Genomic DNA, 25,036 nt, shown 5'->3' with positions numbered 1-25,036 from the left:
AATTCATGTTTGAAGCAAAGTTTAAGTGGCGGGGAAGGACTCAAATTCTCATCTTAAGATAACTTTGTATGTGTTTTAAAAATAGGTTAATTAGTTTATATCTATTAATAAGTGAAAATAATAAATTTCCAAGACATTTAATGACAGGTGTGGCATTGTTTTTTGTTTTGTTTAAAAAAAAAAAAAACTTTTTTTGTTTTGTTTTTTCAAGACAGGGTTTCTCTGTGGTTTTGGAGCCTGTCCTGGAACTAGCTCTGTAGACCAGGCTGGTCTCGAACTCACAGAGATCCGCCTGCCTCTGCCTCCCAAGTGCTGGGATTAAAGGCGTGCACCACCACCGCCCGGCAAAAAAACTCTTATTACCTGGCTTAATGACAGAGAATGATTTCTTCTACAGTTAGGTTTGGGTTTTCTCTCTCTCTCTCTCTCTCTCTCTCTCTCTCTCTCTCTCTCTCTCTCTCTCTCTCTTTCTCTCTCTCTCTCGTGTGTGTGTGTGTGTGTAGTAAGACACATCAGATATCCTGGAAAATTCCACTGGAACAGAGGAGAGAATGGGAATGAAAAAGACAGATGATGCCACCATAAACGTAGCGCTGGCTTTGTTCAGTGAAAAAGACGGCCAGGCCTCCCTCACTTCTCTACTCCAGAAGATTGCTGCATTGCATTTGAGAACTGTGGTGCACTTGAGAACTGTGGTGCTGACTAAAAGTTTTAGTAGGCCTAAAGAAAAAGTAGTGTTCATGATGACCTTGTTCAGAAAAAAGTTGTGTTTAAGAATATATAATAAGTGAAGGACTGGAGAGATTTCTCAGTGGTCAAGAACATTTGTTGCTCTTCTAGAGGACCTGGATTCGATTCCCAGCACCCACGTGGTAGCTCACAACTCTGGAACTCCAGATCCAGGGGCCCTAACACCCTCTTCTGACCTCTGTAGTCACTGCACACATGTGGTACACAGGCATACATACAGGTAAAGCACCTATACACATAAGTCATTCTCAAACAAATCTGTAATTAATGATACATTGTTAACAGAAGGGATAAAGTTCATTCATAAATACAGTAGATAGACAACTAATGGAAGAAAACAAATGTAGGAAGTGGAGACCGGAACTTGACTGTCACCATTATCTGTCTCTTTGAACCCACAGAGAAATTTCATTCTTGCGCTAATTGGCAGTTGCTTTAGGTATGGTATGTTGAACCAGGGTTTTCTCTCCTGACCCTACTAATATAGTCTTCAGTGTCATCATAGAAGATTTTTAATTTTTAATTCAAAAAAATTTAATAGTTTAATAATTTTAAACTATTTTAAAATCAAATAGTTCTAGCTAATAGAAAAACAAACTTCAGTTGGATTTTGTGGTGTTTGCCTATAAATAACTTTAGCATAGCCAAGACTGATGCCACCCTGGGCTATTTATGTAGTAAGACCCTGTCTCTTGATGCAAAGAAATAGGTAGAGGAACTTCGTGCATACCTAAATGCCACTAAGAAAAGAAGAAAAGATATTTGAGACTTATATATGAAGTGAATGGTGAGAACACTAGTAATTGGTAAAATCTGTTGGCAGACTAAGTTTATCAACCATCTTTTGGGTCCTTATATATAAGATACTGTGCTAAGTACTATGATCCAGTAAATAAGACAGGTGGGGCTTAAGGCCTCTCAAAGAGTTAATGAGATGAATATATTCTTGTGATAACTTTGTCAAGTGGTTTAGGAAGGTAGCGTCTCTAGCTTTAGTATCAACAGTGGTGACAAGCATTTCATTCATTAACTGGTATATTAGTGGAAATAGCTCCTAGCAATTACTTTTAATAGCAAATGTATTGGTTATGTCGTAACCTTTTGCCTTATGAAATTGTCTTTACATGATCTAGTTGAAATTCAGTTACTTAAAATTCTCATTCAAGTTCAGAATTTGAGGCTAAAAGTGATAATTTTGTTTCTGTACTTGCTCCATTTTTCTGCCATTATACTTCATAATTATGTTTATGATATATATTCATAAAATAACCGCCCTTTAATGTTAACCCCTGGCTTTTAAAAATTGCAACTACATTTCATTGAATTAAAAAGCGTTAATAGATTTGCACATGATCAGAGTATTCTGTAATTTAGTTTTTTAACATCCAGAACACTGCAAAAATATTGTGATATTTGGCAGCTTTTTATTTCCGGATTTAATGTGTTTAGGTTATTAAGCTTGTCTACTAGGCTGTCTCAAAATCTAACTAAATACAGTGGCTCTTGTCTTGGTGTGTGCTAAGCCAGTGAGCACAGCCCGAAGATGCAGAATGGAGAGAGGCTTATAGCTTGCAGCAATCAAGGAGCGTATTAGGGCTCTTACCAAGGCCTTGTCTTCTTGTGGTGTGGGGTCTCCTGAGCAGACTGTTTAGTATTATAAGGAACAGGTTTACTCTAGGTTGTTATAATGAATGAGTCAGAGTGACTCTGGCCTTAGTGAGAACTCTAAATCTTCCTGGAGAGTTTTAACTGGGGGCGGGGGTGACAAAACCCCTTGAAAGGTGTGTTAGCAGTGTTTTTTAAAAACAGCAGGCTTCTCCTCAAGTGTTGTTTGTTCCTAATGTTTACAGTACTCATTAGTATTATTGACAACAACACACACACACATACACACACTGCTCTGCTAGTGATAAAGCCATTCTGAAAAATAACTAGGCCTAGGTCTTTCAATAAAAATTTACAGCAAGAAGCAAATATTTCATAAATTTTATGTAGTTTTCAATTTTAAAACTAGTCTGAGGGCTGTGATGACACAGAGGTGAATGAAGAAGGGATCTTTGGCTGTACATTGTGATCTAGGGCTTACAGAAAAGTGGCACCTTGGTAAGTTCTTCTCTGTCTCGGGTGTAGGAGGAGGCCACTTATTCATCCTGTCCGCCCAGAACCAAAATAACCCCACGGAAACTATATTGATTAAATCACTGCTTGGCCTATTAGCTCTAGCTTCTTATTGGCTAACTAGTACATATTAATTTAATCCATTTCTAGTAATCTATGTGTGTGTATATTGCCACGTGGCTATGGTTTATCAGCTAACGTTCCCAGTGTCTGTCTCTGGAAGGCTACATGGCTTCTCTCTGACTCCACCTTTCTTTCTTCCAACATTCAGTTTAGTTTTCCCTGCCTACCTAAGTTCTGCCCTGCTATAAGTCCAAAGCAGTTTCTTTGTTCATAAATGGTAATCACAGTATACAGAAGGAAATCCCACATTATTTGGGCTTGGGAAATCATAATTGTGTTAAAGGAAGAGCCCCAGAATATCACTTACCACGTTGAATCTGATTGGAGGTGGCCTTTTTAATGCCTGAGTATTAAACATAGCATCTGTTATGTTATCTGTTATCACAAAGTTTAGACTAGGTGACACAGAGGCTCTGAAGTCTTTTTGGTCACATGACTCTTTATAGCTTTGTGCTTGAATTCCTAAATGTTGACACCAACTCAACTAGATTGGGCCTCTAAATCATGTTAGTGCTTAAACAAGAACTCTCGTTCAATGGGAAATACTTAGTAACTTGTATCTTGTGCAGACTTCCAGAAGTAGCTCGATCTGAAAATTTGAAATTTATTTGTGAAGTATCTGTTAACTACCTGTAAAAATTCAGTTAGAATTGTTGGTCTTACTTTCAGACTACTCTATTTATAGAGGAACTCTTAGAGAGGGTGAGTTCCAGACATCTGAATGTAAGCTGATGACTCAGAGCTTGAGATTCATCCCACAGAGACACTACATGTTTCTATTAAGGAACCTGATCTGTCTGCATTTGATTGGGTTCAGAGAATCAGTGTTCTTAGTGTCAAGGTTTATTCCTACTGTTGGAGTTAAGAGTGATGGTTTTCCATGCTAACTGTAGTTGGTTTTGTGGGTAGCTTTTCAGTGACTGTGACAGGAATATTCAGACAGGCAGGTAAGATGGTTGATTTTTGACCCCTGCTTTCAGGTCATGTTCTTTGGTTCCATTGCTTTGGCCCTGGTGAGATAGGCGTGTGTAACAGAGGAAATGTATTCCTCTTTCTTGGTGGCCAGAAAGCAGAGAGTGCAAGAGAAGATGGAACAGTGGTTCTTGAAAAGTGTGTGTATGTTGACTCCCTTCTCACCTACATAGCAGGACAGCGTGGGAACTGGCACTCAGCCAGTCGACATTCAGAACCAGATCTAATACTGGCTTCATTGGGTCTTGATTTTGTGAGCATATGTCACCTGAACGTGAATTGTTCCCGAGTGTTCTGCGTCTTCCTCTTCCTGAATTGCTTGTAAGCTTGCTTAGGATAACCTTGACACTGGGACGTGCTGCTTTTTCTCACTTAGCCTTAACCTGCTGAATGAGCGATTGCTTTGAGCTTCAGTAATGGGTATGCCATTTTCTTCTCTTTTAAAACAAAAAGCAGCTATTTATTAAATTTATTTAGGTTTGTTTTTGAAACAGAATCTTTAACCCAGGCTGGCCTCAAACTTACTTATAAACTTCTTGTCTTGGCCTCCCCAAGTGCTGAAATCCTGAGCCTTTTCTTTTTTGTTTATTGTTAGATTGTGTTGATAGTTTTTTTTTCTAATGGTCTAATTGAGTTGAATTAGTTTCTGATATTGCTGGGTTTTTACCTTTGAACCTATATATTTAATAACATTACTACTGAGGTTACATACAGGCAAAGATTATGACTCAGAGACTGGTCGTTTGCACTGAAGTCTGTAATTCAGGAAGTGCTGCAGATTCATCAGCCAAGACACAACGGTGAAACCATCTGCTCTTAAAGACGACTGACAGGGTCATCAATCTGGTCTAGTTATCACTTCCTCAGTGCATTCTGGGAATTTTGTTTGAAAGTAATCCTTTTCTATACCTAAGTGTGGTGGAGCAGTTATGTAATGATTGCACCCAGGAGGTAGGTGGCAGGAGAAGGAGGACTGTGGGCCAGCCTGTCTATATGAGACACTTCTTCAGCAACTCAACGTGATAAGTAATAATATTTTTCTCTAAATTTTATATTTCATTGGTATAACATTTCACATGGTATTTTCTCACAGTTGTATTTTTCATCATAATATATGTTTTGGTAGTTTAGGCAAGCTAAAATATTTAAATGGTATTTTCAAAGATGATAATAGTTTTAAATAAAGCTAAATTTTATTAATGCTAAGCACTAAATAGCTCATTTTTCATTCTCTATATTATAATAATAAACATTTTAAGAATAACTTTTTAATAGCTTTACCAATTTAATATGCTTTATTCCTTTTACTGATTTTAAAGGTAATTTTGGTAGAAATTACTAGAAGTGATTTTGATGTTACAAAGCACTGTCCATACCTTTCTATTTTTGAAATTCATTGATTATTTGTGAAAGTAGAGCATTGCTTTCTGTAAATAATGATAAGCTGTTGTAGTTTTAGTTGCCAACTTGACACAAACTTAAAGTCACCTAGACAAAGGAACCTCACTAAAGAGTTACCTTGATGAGACTGGTCTGGAGTCTTGTCTCTGGGGCGTTTCTCAGCTGTGGGCGATGCCATCAGCCTGAGCTGGATTGAAAGCTAACTGAGGGGCTAGCTATTGACAGTGTTTAACTGCTCTTGCAGAGAACCCAGCTTTGTTTCCCAGCACCCATATAGCAACTCACAACCCACTGCAACTCCAGTTCAGGGGGTCCAGCACCCTCTTCTGACTTCCTCGGGTACCAGGACACACATGGTCCATAGACATACACACAGGCAAAATGTTGATATATATATATATATATATATATATATATACACAATTTTTTTTAAAAGTAGCTAAACATGAGTCTGTGACCAAACCAGTAATGATTGTTCCTTTTTGTTCTGTACTTGATTTTAAGTTCCTTCCTTGACTTGCCTCAATGATGGATTGTATAATCCAAATAAACACTTTATCCCGAGTTTCTCTCAGTCAGAGTGTATTACACAGAAGCAACTACAACATCAGTGAAGTATGTTTTCTATGGAGTGAAAAAGATCTTCTGCCATTTTGTTTTGCTGTTGTTTGTTTGAGATAGATTCTCACTGTATAGCCCTGGGTGTCCCTGATTGACTTGGTATTTGCTATGTATACCAGGCGGGGCTCAGATTCAGATCTTTGTCTTGGTAGTGATTAAAAACATGTGCCACCACACGTAGCTACTTCAGCAGCTTATTAATACATAAATTGAGTTGGTTGTATTATGGACATATTCAATGGCCTTCCAAAGAGAGCATTGTCTGATCTACATAAGTCTGATAGATTTAGAAATTTTAATAAATCCCCCACTGTAACTGGTTTTACCAATTTTTCTTGGATTTAAAGTCTCTTCAGTCTGTTGATGGTAATAACCTAATAGAAAATTTTTCTGGTCGTGTGTGTGTGTGTGCGCGCGCGCGCATGCAGTTGTTTCTGCATAGGTGTGCATATGTATAGAGGCCAAAGTTGATGTTCTCATCTATTACTTGCTCTCCATTTTATCTTTCAAGACAGGGTCTTACTGTAACTCAGCAGTTCATCTAGACTAGCTAGCTGACTACAGAGCTTCAGGGGTCTGCTGTCTCTGCCTCGCCGACTCTAGGGTTACAGATGCATGCCACAAGACCCTGCTTTTACATTGGCGTTGGGAAGCTAAACTCGGGTCCTTATGCTTGTACACTGAGTACTTTGCCTTCTGAGCCACTAACCTTTTTAAATACATATTTCATAGTTAAATTATTTGCACAAATATTATGCAGCTTGAGTATTCCTTTTTGTATTAGAACTTTTTAAAGATAGGTCTCATGCAGCTAAAGCTGGACTTGAATTCACCTGGACTTGAACGCCCTCTGCCTCAAATCCACCTCCTGAACTGTTGAGATTGCCAATTACACACAACTGTGTTTGGATCTTATATGTTATATTTTTGGTTTATTGTGTATTAGTGTTTTGCCTGCATATTTATGTGTACCACTTGCATGCCTGGTGCCCATGGAGGTCAGAAGAAGGCATTGTATTCTTTGGAGCTGGAATTGAATGGTGGTGAGCCGCCATATGGGCACTGGGAACTGAATCCAGGTCATCTTCAAGAACAAGTGCTCTCAGCTGCTGAGCCATCTCTCTGTTCCCTAATGCTATATTTTACTCTGTCTCATATAAGACTTTGACCATATTCTGTTTTAATGTCATCATTTGATGGCAGTGATGATTTTGCAGCACTGTGGATCACAATCCAGTTTGTGCATACCAAGCAAGTGCTCTTCCCAGTCATCTGATATTATTTGAATTTACACTTCTCAATCTATAAATGCTTTGTTTACCTTCTTTACCTTGCCATAACCGGTTAGCCTGCCGTAGTTGTGTGAACTCCAGGTGGTAACATATAAATCTCTGATTTGGGGTCAGAATCAAAGGATTTTGTTACTCATGAAATAACAACAGCCAGAAAACCCTTTTGTCTGTCTTGAAGCCCTGAGTCCCACATCAGTGAGCAGCTGTAATGAAGAGGAGTTAAAAGAAGCTGTGCCTCTTCCTTGAGGCACGCCTTCCCTTAGCTCTGGAACTGACTCTCTGCTGTGGAGATAGGTGTCCTTGAAGAGATGCCCCAAGGGCACAGAAACCAGTGTAAGACCCAGGGAGAATGGCCTTCCAAATATGGTTTCTTTGATTGCTTTTGCCTGCCATCTTTGTTTTTGCTCCTTTTTAAAATTAACTTTTCTTTTTGAATAGGTATGATTGCATGGTTACAATACAGAGACAGAAAATATCCAGTGAAAAGTCCCCTCTCACCTTAGCAAGCCCCAGTTCTTTCCAGAAGTGCTTTAATTTCTTATACTCATTCCAGCAGAGAGGGTATTTAGGTGTGTGTCTGTTTTGTTTTTTTATTTGTTTGTTTTTGCAGTGTGGAGCATACAACTTGGGGTCTCATGAATATTCTCTACTGCTAATCTATATCCCCATTCATGTTTATGCAAACATGTTCTTTCTGCATTTACTTTATGACCATTCTGTACATAATTATGAGCTTTCATATGTTATATGCCTTGTAGTCATATAACATATGCTCAGTCAAGGTTGTATGTACTTTTGCATCCCTGATAATGACCGGTCCTGACAATGATGGTCCATTGTAGTTCTAGAGGGATTAGAGTTCTTTTCTGGGTTTGCTTTCTCTTCCATTGTGGCATTTCTACATGTACAGGTACACACATATACACATAGTTTTTAAAAGTTACATTTAACAAAAGAATATTTTTCCTAAATATATGATCCTCTCCTGCTTGAGAATTCACACAGTTAAAGGTTGTCTAAAATGGTTTTGGTGTGTGTGTGTGTGTGTGTGTGTGTGTGTGTGTGTGTGTATTAGTAATGGTATAGACCATTAATCATCTTGGAATAACCTGTCCCGTGCCAGATGCAGTTCTAGATATAGGCACAACTTTATGAGGTAGCTGCCACCCCATGTGCTCCTAAATAAACTGGAGGTTGAGAATCAAACCTGGAACTGTCTAAACTATACCCACGGTAGGTTTTTTTTATGGGTTTGAGATTGGGTTTTTGTTTCTGTATTCAAATTTATTGCCATTTTGAGCCTACATTAAAGCTTCCTGCATTATTCTAATTTTAAAGTACACAATAATAAACTTGAAAATCATGTAAAATAATAATAGTTTTTTGTTTTTTCAGTAACTGATTTCCCCCCTTTGTAGTAAGTGATTCAAAGCAAATGAACCTGACTCGTAGTTAAATATAATTTAAAGAACATAATTTGTTCTTTTTTATTTTTTTTGTTTTTGTTTTTTGAGACAGGGTTTTTCTGTAGCTTTGGAGCCTGTCCTGGGACTAGCTCTTGTAGACCAGACTGGTCTCAAACTCACAGAGATCTTCCTGCCTCTGCCTCTCAAGTGCTGGGATTAAAGGCGTGCACCACCACCCAGCTTTTTTTTTTTTTTTTCATATTCAACAGTTTGTTTTTACAAATAGAGTGCCAGTTAGGGCAATATTTGATTAGAGTATAGCAAATAATTATGATTTTGTTTGTTTTCTTTTTGTGTGAAAGAAAAGGGGCATAGCTTGAAAGTTTGGAAGATTGGGGAGTAATTCCACAGAATGCTAATTCCTTAGGTGTCTGCTGTGGCTCATTGCAGCCTATAAGGAACTTACCTTTATTCAGTAATATGTTTTGAGTTTGCTTTTAGGTCTCCTTTGGAATGGGAGTGTGATTGTAAACCGTTCTTTCATCCCTTTCATTCCAGCTTTCCCATTCCAGAGCCAAGTCCACTTTACTTTGTCACATTTTCTTAGAGGAGATGCCAAGTGTGAATTTCCAGGCATATAATTTTTAAATTACTATAAATTCTGCCCTTAAATATTCTTGTTTGCTTTTGAGACATGTGTACTGCATTATTTATAGCCCAAGCTGGCCTTTAGTCCCGCCTGCTCAGGATTTTAGACGTGAGCCATCACTCAAAAGCCAAGAAGCATCTCATTTTTAGATTGTAACAGTGCAGTTGAAGGGTAGCTGCATGGTTAATATCATTGATTCTTAGTTATACTTACACAAAGGAAAGCATACACCTGCTGACTTTGCTTGCATCAAGGCAAAGAAACTAATAATTCCAGGTGAGCCAGAACGTGACTGAACAGGATAGGACCAATACTCACCAAGGTTTCTAGTTTGAGGTACACTAGTAAAGGTTGATACCATACTTTTATTGATATATTTAACTTAGAAATCAGCCTCACTTTGTTAAATATCATTTATAAACTGCTTTATAGTATTTGAATAAAACAGCTCATGGATCTGAAATGTCAAGTCTTAGTATTTATTGACTCTTGTTAAACTAAGAGATATCTGAAAATATTAATAAAAGAGCCCCACTTTTCATTATTTGAATAATTGCTTTTACTAATATTGTGGTTTTTTTTAATTCTTGATTTTCTAGGGATTATTTCACATTTCAGCTGCTTTTGTTTTCTTCTGCTATCATTGAGGGTTCAAGAAAAAGTAAATCTTCAGGTAAAACGCCTGATCTGTGATAGTGCTCGGCATCGTATTGGCTGGAAAGATGAGCCTCCTGTTTGGTGCTTGTCGGAAAGTTAACTGTGGTGATTTAGACTGTGCATGGAGTCCTGGCTGCCTCACACTCGGCCTTGGTTTTGTTTTGGCTTTGGAGACTTTTGGCTGTCTGCTTTTCTTCATGTTGTCTTGATCCACAATAACTGTATGGATATGTGCTTGGACCTGCTAAATATTTTAATTTTGCATAGTTGGCTGCTTGAATTGTAAGTACTCTCTTTGGACAATGCACACTTAAAGAGCTTGAGAAGCTGTAACTGAAATACCAATTTACAGAAGTTTCTAATTAGCTTTTAAATGTATGTTCATTAGCTATTACGTATTTTGAGGTTTGATATTTTACCACAAGTTAAAAATTCAAGAGCTCATTCTAGTTGGTATGTGGCCACTGTAGATAGCACTGATAATACTATTTCTTTTATAATAAAACATGTTGTTGGCCAGGATTGCTTTAAACTCTTGAAGCAGTGGAGCATGAGCGACTTCGTACCACCACCTTTATAATGTATTATTAACTCCTGAAGATGAAGTGTGACCAGTCTTAGTAGCTTCCCCAGAGGCTGGTGTGAGATGGTTCCATGGTTAAGAGTGTGCGTGCTGCTCTTAGAGAAGACCCTAGTTCAATTCCTAGTACCTTATGAGGCAGCTCACAACTGCCTACGACTCCCGCTCTGTTGGATCCAGCACTAGCACACAGAGTTTTAACAGAACTAAACCAAAAAAAGAATACATTCTCTAAAAATGTCGTCCTCTCCAGCTTGAGAATTTCACAATCTTATGGTTGTCTAACATTGTTCATTTACATCAGTATTTATGCTACTTTAATGTGAAAGCTTTTAAAAATGAAGTGATTTTTTTTTCATTATAACACAATTTATGAAGTAGGCAAAAACCTATTTAATTTAGCCAACCAAAAGTTTTGGTTCTAGAACACAACTAATTTAATACTTCGGTTAACTTACTTAACTTCCTACAGCCTTTTTGCTCATGTATAAATGTAGATGGCAATTATTATTGTGTAAGATTACCATAAAGTATAAGTTTGTCCAAAAGAATGTAATAACGTGCTGGTTTGTATGCCTATGGGAAGGAAGGCACAGCACATGCAGCACTGGGCAGCACCGTCTGCATGCTGCTGTGCTGGTCCGGCCATAGTCACGGGTGTGTCAAGATGGCTAGGGCAGAAGTGCCTAAGGCGTTCCTAGTCAACAGGGATTTCTTTGAACAACTGGAATATTAGGATGAGTAAGAGAAGGGATAGGATGCTAATTGACTTTGGTTTTTGAAAAAGTCCATAAAGTACTTCCTACTAATAAAGCAAATCTCATGTAGTGTTTTATAGAGTATTTTATATAATTCTTTAAAATCTTAACTATAATATTTTGAGTACATATCCTACGTTATTACTAAAGACAAGAAGGATATTTCAGAGGTTGACTAATTAGTCAAACTACTAGCAAAATGGGAATCTGTATTAGATTTTCAATTCTCAGTTTTTTTCATTTAGTTTTGTTTTTGTTTTTGAGACAGGGTCTCATAACCTAGACTGTCCTAAAACTCACTATTGTAGACCAGGTTGGCCTTGAACTCATGGAGAGATACTCTTGGTGGCCCAAGCCTCTACTGCCACCATGCCCGACCCATAAATTTTTGTGGATGGGGTGTGTGGGTGTGCGTGTGTGGGTGTGTGTGCATGCACGTGTGTATGTCCGTCCCCAGTTTCTCACTGTGTGCTCTAACTGTCCTTGAATACCTTTCTCCCATCTTAGCCTCTTGTGTCTGGCTGTAGGACTGTCCACCACACCCAGCTCTACTTTAGAGCTACCCTTCTTTAGTGACCAGTCCCCTTTCTGAAGCAGGTATAGATTGTAAGACACTGAGAAGCTCTTGTGTTTTGATGAACTGCACCCCCAGAGGGATTCTGGCACCCACCTCTTGTTAAAAGTCTTGTCTTAACTTTCCTTTTTCCTTATCTGTATGCCAAAATTAATACACGGCTAATGAGGAGCCTGAGAGGTAGGATGATGAACAGTGCATCAAGTTCACTCTTTACTGCTCCAGGTGTGTTAGGTCGGTGATGGACACTTAGAAAAATGCACTTCAATTTTCACATTGCATGGTGATTTTTTTTTTTAACTGTAAAAATGTTTTCAGGTAGATTTTTATGGGGGGGACTTTAAATTTTGAAAAACTGAACATTTTTTCCTTGATTCAGTGATTATGAGGTTTTATTTCAAGAATGAACTACTTTAGTTGCTTACCAGATTACATTTGACATTGAGTAGCTGGAGTGTTAACATTGGCAGTGCTAGGGGAAGCTGTTAGCAGCAGAGGCTGAGCTGTGGCTGTAAGCTGCTGTCGGGGTATGGGTGCCTATCTTGATATTAAAGTACAGTTGTCTTTGTACCGGGGCTGAATAGAACTAAAGATCAAAATAACTGGCTTTAGTACAGCATTCTGAAGTTAAGGTAGGAAGTATCTGAGGGTTTATACTTGCCCCCATCAAGTTTAAAACAGCATTATTTAGAATTCTTAGAATAAATTCTTATATTTTTCATTATATTCTTAAATATAATTTTGTAGATTGAATTTGCCTTGGTTGTATGAATTTTATAGGCAGACTATACTATTTTTAAATAATTTTAATTAGAGATTTTATCTTTAATAAATACTAAAATTGTCATAACGAAGTCTTTTTTTAGTTATTGTTATAAAGAAATGAGACTTGGTTATAGGTTGGCCTAGAAATGTTAGAAGTCAGTTATTTTTCTTTCAATACTAAATTCAGAGCATGTTAAAGTTCTACATATTTCTATTTTATGTTGAATCTGTTATGTAGAATACAGGAAAATAGTAATGATGTTTGTTTTTCAAATTCTCGTTTCATTCATTCATCTTATTTTGTGATGAGCGTGAGAGTTCTTCTGATGTCAGAATGCATTGTCAGGCAGCTGGAAGAGACTGGTTTGTTTTAAGATCAATGGGTGCTGCAGTTTTGTTTGCTTTTGTTTCTTTAGAAGCAGGGTCCCTCTATGACTCAGGCTAACCTTGAAGTTGCAGTCCTCCTGCCTAAGCTCAGAGTATGTGTCATAACTTACGGGGCTGTGTTTTTCTTACTTGAGTTATATGACACTGGTAATGCATCTCATAATCATTTATGGGTTGCATAAAAAGTAGTGCCTCATTTTTTAAGTTTATTAGAAAACTCATTCACAGATTTGTTTGGTTTTATATTGATTTATCTTTGTGGGTAAAATCTACGTGGTAGGAATATACTGTATTTTTTAGAATACTGAATTTTTTAGATCAAACCTTTACAGAATGGTTTTTCTCTGTTTTGCAATGCTGGGAATGAAACCCATCCTTTTTACTCTTCCTGCTGTCTGTCTGCTTAGTGCTTTCACTGGAAACTGGGTCTTTGAATGATAGACTAGATGCTAAGACTTCAGTGGAGATAAAGAAAAGGGGCAAGAAGGAGACAGAAGAGAACTCTAATGTAGGGAGAAAACAGGAAAGAGGAAATGGTATAACACTTTCTCTTATCTCTCTGTTAGTTGCCGATCATAATGCATTAACTTATGAGCGCTGATACCTTTTTTATTCACGGAAGTTGTTCATTGCCAGGCTTTTCTGTGGACCAAAATAGACTATTTTTCCTCCATCTGTTGTCTCAGAATGAATCATTGAGAGGGAGCCACACTATTCTCTGTAGGCTTTTTATTCATACTCTGCAGAGATGGCATGGTTTTCAGCGCAGCTCTAAAGGTCACAAAAGATATCTAACTAACATGCTAGTTCAGGCAGGGTTAAAATTGAACATTAAGCACATGTAGTGCTGGGTTCTTTATTCCCAGCACTCAGGAAGCAGAAACAGAGGCAGAGGAGGACCTCTGTAATTGAGGCCAGCTTGTTGTATATAGTTATCCAAGTCAGCCAGGTCTACATATTAAGATCTCGCCTCAGAAGTAAATAAATAAATAAATAACATTAAAATGATTTTAACTGCAATTTCAGAGCTCTTTAAAGGAATATCTGCTTTGCAGTAAGAGTTTTTCTGTTGGGTTTTTTTTAAACACCATAGAGTCTTCAAAATACCATCAGCGCTGTCTGGAAGCCACTCTGATCACCATCTGGGGTTGGTGTGGCGTTGTCGACAAAAGGGCTGTGAAGAGTTTCTTCCTTGCCCAGTCTCTGAAACCCTCAAGTTTCTAAAGTCGCTTTCAGAATTTAAACAAGAGTATTGATATCCTTCTGCCTTTTTTTTTTTTTTTTTTGAGATAAGGAACTTTTTAGCAGTTTTCTGTTCAGGGTGATTTCTTTTTGTTTCCTTTAATTAAAAAACTTATAAAGGTATTTTATATTCGTGTCTTTTCAGCCATACTGCACTAAACTTTTTTGAACTATTGTGGACACTACACTAATATTGATACATAGCAGAAAGAATATTAATTCCAAATAACAAATGACTGAGTTGTTGACTGTTTGGATCAGACTCTCGTGTGAGTTGAAAACTATTGTAGTGTGTCCTTGCTTACTCTTATGCCTTGGTGAAGCAGGTTTGATGAACTTCATGCAGTGTGAACAGCGCTTCAAGTACAGGTGTTGAGTTTTGTATAGTTAGTTGTACAGGTATAGTAAGTCATTCTCTGCTTGTTTTTGTTTTTAGTTTCTCAGGCTAGTTTTCTTGTACTGAATTCATTTTTTTCTTCACAGAGGATGTGCTGAGTAAAGATGCTGGGGAATGTGCAATATGCCTTGAAGAATTGCAGCAGGGAGATACCATAGCACGACTGCCTTGCCTGTGTATATATCATAAAGGGTAAGTTTAGTATTGCTCTAGCAAGGTTGATATTAAAGCAAAGTGATTATTCTCTTAGTTTCAAACATTGTAGTTAGGGCTAAGCAGTTTCTTCTTCATTCTAATTCTTCCTCTCAATTTAGAATCTCAGTAGCACCCCACCCACCTCCCATTCTCCCCCTTGCTCAGATAAAATCTGAACAGACGCCTGTTGTAACTAGGCTGCCGTTTATAAAGCCCTTAGTGTGGTGCAGCTGTCTCCATGTAGATCAGCAGGTGGTCTGTGTCAGCCAAGCAGCCCTTCATTTACAGCTGGAGAAGGAGAAGGAGGAGGTTTCTCCAGGCCTCTATTTCTAGCAAGTGGCAAACCAAGATTCCAACAAACTGGGAATTCCAGGCTATTGACTCCCAAGCCCATCTGTTCTTTTTATACATTCTTCTTGCTTTCAGAATAATACAGAACGATTTTGAGTTTAAAATACAAAGCCAGGTGTGGTCACGTACTTCTTTAATCTCAGCACTCAAGAGGCAGAAGCAAGTGAGTCTCTGTGAATTATAGGCCAGCCTGGTCTACATAGTAAGTTTCAGGGCTAGTAGAGAGACCCTGTTGCAAAACAACCACTATTTAAGGTAGCCCCATAAAGAATAGAAAATTAGGAACCGGAGTGTTGGCTCAGGCATTAAGAGCACACACTAATCAGTTCAGCTTCCAGCACCTGTGTCAAGCAGTTCACAGCCACCGACAGCTCCAGCTTTGGGGAGGGTATAGGCAGAGGGATCTAACACCTCTGGCTTCAGAGGGCACTGGTACTCAAATGCACACATACACAAAATTAAAAGAAATAATAAAATACATTTAAATTAAAAAAGAATATGAAGTTGTAGCATTCAAACCAAGGAAAAGAATAAAATGGAATTTTACCTAAGAATAGGGGAGATGGTAGCAAAAACAGAAAGCAGAGTAAATAATTCAAAATAAGGAGACCAAAATAAATCCAAACATACCAGTAATTATATCTATAAGAATAAACTGAAAATAGGTGAAATATTAGAATATGATGTTGATAAGTAACATGCTTTAAAGGTACAGGCTAATATGGAATCAAAGGATAGAGAGCTATATCCAGGCAATGATAACTAAATCTAACATTGGGTACCAATGCCACACAATGTAAACCATTAAAGGATGCTTCATTTAGAACATTACTATATAATGGCAAACACTGAAATTCTTGTTGATGATCTGTGTTAACATAAGAAACTGACAACTGTGCCATCATAATGGAAAATTTTTAATTTTCCTGATTAAACAAATAAAATAAATGAGTCACTATACAGAAAAATTGAGCCATTTTAGCTTGCCAAGTTTTGATTTTGTTTGTTTTTGCACATAGGAAGGATCTAATTGCATAGCTCAGGATAGCTTCAAAATCTGCACGTAGCTTAGGCTGCCCTCACACTTGTTCCTCCCTCAACCTCCTGAGAGCAGGTGTTTTGGGTGTGCTCTTGAGCCTGGCTTCCACCTTCCCAGTCTCTTTTATTTCCTGGTACTGGAGATAGAGTTCAGGGCCTTGCATGTGTTGAGCTGTTTTTTCCCACTGAACTGATCCCCTGCCCCCTGGTTCAGTCTGATGAGTGTTTCCTTGTCAAGGACACAAAGAATATTGTAGAAATGAGTTGTGTTTTAGTCCATTAAGCATATCTCAGCAAACTCACAATGGCAGCATACCTCTGACTGTCATCAGTCACCAGGATGACAGCAGAACTTACTCTTAGATATCCTTCTGAATAATGTGTAAGTCACAGGACAAATCATCAGGGAACTCGGGAAGTAATTATAACTGAACAATGATAAACAGCTGGATGTGCCTAGAGTGAGCAGTCGGGAGATTTCACAGTAGATGGTGAGAGTCAGCAGAGCAGCGGCAGACAGAAGACAGTGGGTGAAGACAGCAGTGTGCTGAAGTTGGAGGTGATTACAGCAGAATTGTCTGCAGAAGGAAAAGAAATAGAAAAGGACATAATTTGGCACAAATTAAGAATAAATGGAAAACTCACTGCTAATATTCTTGAATTACAAATTTTAACAAATGGACAGTTTTTATAATGTGTAATTTTATAAATAATGATTAAAAATTCAAAACTTCAATTACTGACTGCTTTAAGAAGTTCAGATTATATCTGAAAAATGACAAACATTGATTGGAGAAAAATAAACCCTCAAGCAGGCCTTAAGAGATGGTTTGACAGTGGATTCTGGCATGCAGAGAATGAGTTGGAAAACAGCAGAGATTGGACATCAGACAAGGACCATGTGCAAAGGAAACTTAAAATGCAAAAATCCAGATTTCACAATACCTGTCTAAAATAGTGTCTCATGCTGAGGATAAGCTCAGTGGGAAAGCTCTTGCCTTAGGTTCTGGCACCGGCTACCACTAACACACACATATAAAATAAAGAAGCAAGTAAATGAGTAGAAATTATACCTCAGGACCAGTTTGGATTTATGCTGGAGATGAACAGCTACTCAGTAAATGAGGGTGCTTTAAGGAAAAGTCATTTGTGTTTGTGACCTTTAAAGCAAAAACTCAGGCTAAATAATACGTGAATTATTAGAACTGGGTCAGTAAGATGGATCAACAGGTAAAGGCGCTTGCAGCCAAGCCTGACAACTCAAGCTTGTTACCCCAAACATGCACAGCAGAAGGAGAGAAACAACTTCTGTATGCTTTCCTCTGACCTCTACGTACACACCAGGGCTCCTGCATACTTACACACATGTACACACATGGATGGATGGGTGGGTGGGTAGAGAGAGAGATAGGGAATAAAAATTATTAAAATCAATGAGAGTTTATGGGGTTTCCAGATAGGTAGATGTAGAAATTGTTGCCTTCATGTCCCATAAAGAAAAAAAAAATGAAGTCGAACTTTTCTTTAAATAGTAATATTAAAATTTATTTTTAAAAAAGGGCTGCAAAAGCAATAATGTATTAGGAATAATTTCTAGAAAAGATGTTTGAGTCTTTCTTTAAAAAATTTAAAACTTTATTGAAATGTAAGGTATATATGATTAAAATACATGTAAAACATGGTGTGTGTAGAAAAACTCAGTATTATAAAAACTATATTTGACCCTAGTTAGCCTATATAACTAACGTTATCCCAGTCAAGTCTTAGTTTCTTGTAAATGGACAGTGTTTCTAAAAATACATAGATATGGACCAACAAGTGAAGGGCCAAAGAACAGTACCCGTACTCTTGGAGAATAATCCTGTTAGGACATATGTCCTAAGAGATGCAAAAATTAAACAAGCAAGGACAATAAGTCCATAAACACATGAGCCTGACCAGGGAGACCACAGCATGGGACCTAAGGGCATGGAGACTGGAATCAGGGCTCTCACCCTTCCACTAATTAATATACTGTGTGACTTTAGACAGGTTTTGATTTTCTTGTCTCTGAATGTTTAAGGACAATAGTACAAGCTTCATATGGTTGTGAGGATTTAGGTGTGTTAAAATTCGGGAAGTGCTGGCACTAAATTGACTCTGTCTGTGACACTAACGTAGTGGCGCTGCAGCGTAGCATTATGGTGTGCTGTTGAGCAGTGCTGGGGTCAACTGGTAATGTTATCGAGATGGAGAAACAGTGAATCATTTTTAAACTTTGAAATAAAAATTCTAGGTCTCCATAATATTTAATTCAATAATAATAATAATTCAAATATCTAAAGATGTAGGGGAAAAAATAGAAAATTGTTTTTGACCTTTTGGTAAGAATTTTTTTCTTAAGATATACCGTTCTTCCCTCCACCCCCACCCCCCCAAAATAAGCTTAGGAGGTGCTCAAAGATGGCTCAATAGCTAAGAGTACTTTTCTGCTCTTGTATAGAGGACCTGGGCTCCATTCCCAGCATTCACATGGTGGCTCACAGCCTCCTGTAACTCCAGTTCCAGGGGTTTTAACCCCCTCTTCTGACATTCAAGGGATCATGCATACACATGGTACTCTACATACATTTAGGCACAGATACATACACATAGACAAATTTAAAAGATAAACTTAGAAGGTTGACATTAAATATTAAAAATTGTGGCTATTAAAAATTACATTAGCGGTAGAAACTAGACTTCGTAGTGGAGATGACTTTTAGCATGACAACAACAGTTTTGTGTTTGAACTAGCATGCAGTCTTTTGGTTAACTGCTAGAGCAGATAATGCTTGCAATTGGCAGACAGAAGCATGGTAGCGTAGTGACATGGTAATACTCTGGTCCGTGTGTTACCTTTTCTAGCACCCTAAGTGCTACTTTGTAGAGCTGCAAACGAGAGCACACTTGATTACAACAAGCCATGAAGTACATATGACACTGAACTCATTACGTTCCAGAAGTACAGTGTTTATTAGAAATGAACATGTCTTTGTTCTGGTAACAAGTTATGTTGCATGGTCTGCCTTTAATCAGATTTTCACCATCAAACTTTTTTTACTTTGAGTTTAAGATTTTGTGGAAAAGTTTATTAAAAAGCACTATACATTGCCAGACATGATAGTATCTACCTGTGATTACAGAATTTAGGAGATTGAAGCAGAAAGGTCTTGGATTTGTGATCAACATAGCAAGATCTTGTTTCAGATCCCTGACCTCACACCACATACATATATTATAACTGAGATACCCAAACAATAGTAGGTTCTTGAAAATCTGTAAGAAAAAAAAAAAAACTATAGATCATTAAAAAAGAAAAAGAAAACAATTGGTGCTAGTGGGTAAAAGTGCTCATCTCCAAGCCTGAGTTTGATCCCCAGGACCCTCAGGTGGAAGAAAAGAACTCACTCCCATGGACTCTGGCTGCCACACGATCACCAGAGCATGTGTACGTATGTACACACACACACACATGAATAAATTATGATAAAATATTTTTAAAATGAAAAATTTTTAGCTCTTAATTGAGTAAAGAAGATTGAAGTTGGTAGGCAACTGTAGTTACAGTATATATGTCACAAGTCAATCATTCTACTCTCAAGTCTAGAGACAGCTACTACCCAAAATTAAGACCAAGAGGAAAGAAGGCATCTAAACCAGGATGTGAGCCAGCACTGAAAAAGCCTTACTGTGACTTTCTAAAAAGCCAATTCAAACTCTAATTAGTGACAAGATTAATTTATAATTTGCATGACCTTTGAGAGACTGTTAAAAGATAATTGGGACTATCTATAACAAAAGAATAGATAAGTAAATTGTGGCATGCTTGTTGTCATTTATTTTAAAACAGTATATCATGTCTTCTAGGTCTTAAGCCTTTAATCCTCCTGCCTCAGCAACCCAAGCAACTCTGATTTATAGGCTTGTGGCATCAAATCCATGTACTGTACTTACATAATGGAATACAAATTTAAAAGCACATATGAAGAAGGCAAATAAGGAATAATATTTATGGTAGCACTGATTTAGGTTTTTAAACATGGGACAATGCTGTGTGTTTTAAAAATACATGCCTTTAGAATTATGTGGTAAGAAAATGCTTGAGAATAAAAAGTACTAAATTTAGAACACTGATTTCCTGTTGGAGCTGCTAGGAGAAGGGCATCACAGTCTGAACAACTAATGAGGTAGTTTACAATAGAAACTATGTGGGTTGATATTAGTTCACATGAAATGGGACCTGGAGTTATTTATTGCCTTCTCATGATGAGCCCAGATTACATGGCTAATAAAGGAAGAACCCATTTTAGACTGCATAAGTGCTGTTCAGTGGACTATGAGTGTAACCACCACTGGACTGTTCTGTTCTAAGATGTATTTTTGTAGTTGGGAGGTCTTTTAGGGTGCAGCGGTACAGTCCAGACTGAAAACATGTCATAATCAAATTAGGGTTTGATATTTAGAGCAAATATTTGAGTGGTATCAGGAGTTACTTTAGTCACTTGGAAGATATGAATGATTATTGAGGTCATTTACATTTTTTCTAGTGTTTTCACTAGAGTATGAGAATGGCCTGTCTTCTTTCCCCTTCAGGATACTAGCTGACCTGACTGTAGAGCATTCAGGAATTAACAGTGCCTCCAGTGAGAACTCAGAACAGTTTGAGTCCTGCTTTAGTGACTCACACGCTGCTGGCCGAGTTACTTGTCCTTTGAAGACATCAGTGTTGTCATTTGTCACAGTTCTGTGAATTTGGGACAGTGAAGGAACAATTTTTTTCTACAGTGAGGGAAATGTGTTCCATCTGTGCCTATAGTGCAGCATTGCCCGTCACTACCGAGAGCAGTTGAAGAGGGACTGCAAAACTGGACTCTGTTGTTAATTGAGCACTGGAAAGTAATTATGGGCTTGAAGATAGCTCAATAAAGTGCTTGCCCTGCAAGAATGAGGACCTGGGTTCAGTCCTTTGAAAACAGACACAGAAGCTCACCAGTGTGGTGACTAGCACTTCCAGTCTGTGCTAAGGAGGTGGAGCTGGGTGGATCCCTAGGACTCATTGGACAGCTAGCCTCACTAACCAGCCTAGCGAGTTCCAGGCTAGTAGCAAGCCCTGGTTTGTTTGTTAGTTATTTTTTTTTTTTTAAAAAAGGTGGGCAATACTTGAGGAATGACCTCCAAGGTTGTGTTTGACTTCCACAGGTGTGCACACACATATACACATACGCAAACCCAAAGGAAGAAGATAATTGTATGTACCCTGTGCAGAATTTCCAGAAAGATCATGAATGCTCTATAAATACAAATAGGTTAGGGTTTCTTTGTCTATATATATATATCCAGATATATATATGGATTGCAGAGCAAGGTGGAACTAAAGGTTCAATAATCACATATAAACATGGAATTTTTAAATGTTATACAATATTGTCAAGAATTATAATTTTAAAGCATTTTAATTTTATTGCATTGATAGACAAACTGATAAGGCCTGTGTGTAACTATTGAAAAGGAAATGTTTTTCTAACTCTTAAATATTAATGAAATGGTAGTTCTTTAAGGTAATAATTACTCTTTTTGAGTTTAAAAGTATGTCATAGCATAATTGTTTGAGGATTTTCCCCTTTAATAATGTAAAATAACTGAAGTATATTTAACATCTTTTACTGTATTTGTCAGGTGTAATCATTAAAGATAGTAATTTTTTTTCCAAAGACACTAAAGTCAAGTAGTTGATATTTTTATTATGACTATAGGATGTGATTAAACAGGATTTATACTTTTCTGGTTTGTTCTTTTCTAGCTGCATAGATGAATGGTTTGAAGTAAATAGATCTTGTCCAGAGCACCCTTCAGATTAAGCATCTGATTCCTGTGTCATGGGTAATTTGTCCCTTTTTTGTTTTAATTGATTTATAAAATTTTATTTTGAATTACTATTTCATCTTGTTTTTTTCAACTGTGTGTGTGTGTGTGTGTGCGCGCGCGTTTCTGTGCACACACAGGCCTGCAGCATGTGATTATGCACAAGCCTTGGCGTGTGTGTAGATCAGAGGACAACCTGCCTGCAGGAATTGGTTCTGCCTTTCTACCATGTAGGTCCCAGAACTCAGGTTCTGAAGTTATGACTTTCGCTGCTGAGCCATCTGTCCCTCAAGTCCTTAGCTCTAATTGTCATTCATCCAGTTATTCACGGAGGCACATTTCTGTGTGCGTCTCTGTGTATGTTTTCTAGGTATTTTGTAAGACTACTATATAAAAACTCACATTTAAAAATATACTAAGGAGGCTAAGTGTTAGAATACAGACTTGATTGTCAAAAGCCCTGGGTTTAATTTCCATCACCAAAAACCACTCCCAAAATACCAACAAAAAACTACTTAATTAAAAGCAGCTATTCTTGATTCTTGAGTAGAGTTAGGTATTGAGTAACTAGAATACTCTTGATACTTAAAAACATGTTTGTTTATTTACTTACAGTTTAATACTAGGAGGAAACAGTGAGGTACATATCATGACCACATTTTCCAGAACGTTCTTCAAGGGTCAGAGAGATTAAGTCCCATGATTTAAAAAGTAAGTTGTGTCACACTCACCGGAGCTTTTGTGTTGCATATGCACAACATAGTACAAGTCATTTTTGTCTGAGTCAGGTAGTTTAAAAAGGGCCGCACAGTCCTGCTGCCCTGCTGAGCTGCCCTTGGGGTTGAAGTGGGTGCTTCTCAGATGCTGCTACTCGTACCTCTCATTTGTCCCCAGCCCTGTGGCTTCTGCCTCTTTTTCAGAAGGGCATGCCAGGGAAGCATGAAGACCCGAGCTCCAATCCCAGAACCTATGTGAAAAGCACTGGGCAGCTGATCCACACCTAGAGCTCCCTGGCCTAGCCTAGTCTAGCCTAGTTGGCCACCTCCAGATTTAGTGAGAGACCCTACATCAAAAATAAGTGGAGAGCAGTTGAGGAGGACATGGCTTGTCAGCTTCTGGCTGAGCACATGAACACATGAGCACACACAGTCTCACACATGAAAGATAAAAAGAAACAAGGCACATTGCAAGTTCCAGACTGCAAAGAGTTTAATCTATGTGCTGAGCATTGTCCCGGGTGTTTTCTTAGGTAATATAATTCCGGTCATTCGGAAGTATTGTGTGCTGGTGTCATTTTCTGTCCACTGCTTGTTTGCTGTTAGGGTAGTACTGCTCTGCTCAGATAAGGAAGTTAGAGCAGCTGGGAAAGGTGACTTGTTGAGGACACAGTCTTGTGCTGGTTTGCACCCAGCTGTTCTGACGTTGATGACTTAACGATTTTGAGATGATTAGACAACATATCCTTCAAAAAGTTACATCATGTGACTAGCCATTCTCCTTCCCATCCTTAACATGTTGTAAAATAAAATGTTTGTATCTATAATAGGCAAATGCATCACACTGCAGTAGTAAATGGAGAGTAGTCTGTTCTGCCGAGTTGATTTATTTTGAAAATGCTTAGTTTTATGTCAGCTTGACACAAGCTAGGGTCAACAGAGAGGAGGAATCCTCAGTTGAGAAATTGCCTCCATAAGGTTGGGTTATAGGCAAACCTGTAGGGCACTTTTTAAATTAGTCATTGTGGGTGGTACCATCCCTGGACTGGTGGTCCTGGGTTCTGTAAGAAAGCCAACCAAGCAAATCAGTAAGCAGCACCCTCCGTGGCCTTTGCATCAGCTCCTGCTTCCAGGTTCCTGCCCTATTTGAGTTCCTGTCCTGACTTCCTTTGATGATGAACAGTGCTGTGGAAGTGTAAGCCAGAGACACTATTTCTTCCCCAACCCAACTCACTTTTGATCATGGTGTTTCATCACAGCGATGATAACCCCTAATTAGGACAGTGGTAAAGTTGCCTGTCACTAAGCCTAGTAACTGGTATTCTATCCCTGGGATCTGCAGAGTGGAAGGAGAGAACCAATTCCCACATGTTGTTCTCTGACCTCCGCCCATGTGCCCACCTCCACAGACAATAAATAAATGTTGTAATTAGTATCTCTTGCTCTTTAGAAGTCTAGGCATTGAGGTGATGTGCTCAAGAAACTTGTTTGCAGCATTGGTGAGGATAACTTAACAGATTGAGAAGTGAGAACTGCAGCTGGGTGCACATGAAAGCAAAAGCACGGGAGACTGGGGCACTATCGCCTGGGGTCTCTGTAGGGTCCTCAGTACAGGTGGGATAGTAAGATTTGTGGTGCCGAGCAGTGGGATGTAGTGAGGTTGTATCAGGGCACACGGGCATCTGTGTTTTTATTTCACTATTGGAAAGGTAGAGATTTTACTGGTTTTGTTTTATGGTGTTGGAAATCAAAGCCATGGTCTTGTACACGCCGGCAGTTTACGCTGAGGTACATTCACAGTCCCAATCTGTATCCTATTGTTGTTTTAGAGCTTGAATTTAAACTTCTCTTCTGGCTAGGTGGTGCCTTCCCACTTAGCTGTATCCCCAACATTAAAACATTTTCTGATGGCAAGGATACTTTGAAATACTGTTGTGTGTTGTCCTGTGTCTGGGTCAATACCGTTATGAGAAATTACTGAACCATTTTAAAAGAAATAGTTTAAAAAAAAAACAGTGCTAATAAAATGGAAGTTTTGCTGGGCATGGTGGTAGAAGTTCTGGGTGAGGCTAAGCTACAGAAAAAGGTATTTAACATTTAACATGGTAAAGTATATCCCCTAAATCTTTAACCTGCAGATTAAAGATGCTCCTTTTAGTCT

General features: G+C 38.2%; 1 protein-coding gene across 2 annotated transcripts in view; it reads left to right on the top strand.

Moving 5' to 3' along the window:
• Znrf2 (zinc and ring finger 2) overlaps positions 1 to 25,036 on the top strand; it is an 82,983-nt gene that overhangs the window by 49,838 nt on the left and 8,109 nt on the right. The window contains exons 3-5 of one of the 2 annotated variants that reach the window (XR_009057407.1): positions 9,932 to 10,005; positions 14,779 to 14,884; positions 22,098 to 22,140. Coding sequence is in view for 1 of the 2 variants with exons in the window: in XM_057774924.1 (XP_057630907.1) it covers positions 14,779 to 14,884; positions 22,098 to 22,155 (164 nt within the window). In the remaining variant the exon portion in view is untranslated. Of the gene's footprint in view, positions 1 to 9,931; positions 10,006 to 14,778; positions 14,885 to 22,097; positions 22,178 to 25,036 lie in introns of those variants that run through there. The other variant, XM_057774924.1, reaches the window with a different exon arrangement.

Source organism: Chionomys nivalis, chromosome 1 (genome assembly GCF_950005125.1).
Source record: "Chionomys nivalis chromosome 1, mChiNiv1.1, whole genome shotgun sequence".
NCBI classification, from domain to species: Eukaryota; Metazoa; Chordata; class Mammalia; order Rodentia; family Cricetidae; genus Chionomys; species Chionomys nivalis.
The sequence above is the reverse complement of the archived record's forward strand: the minus strand, read 5'-3'. Positions and strand labels throughout refer to the sequence as shown.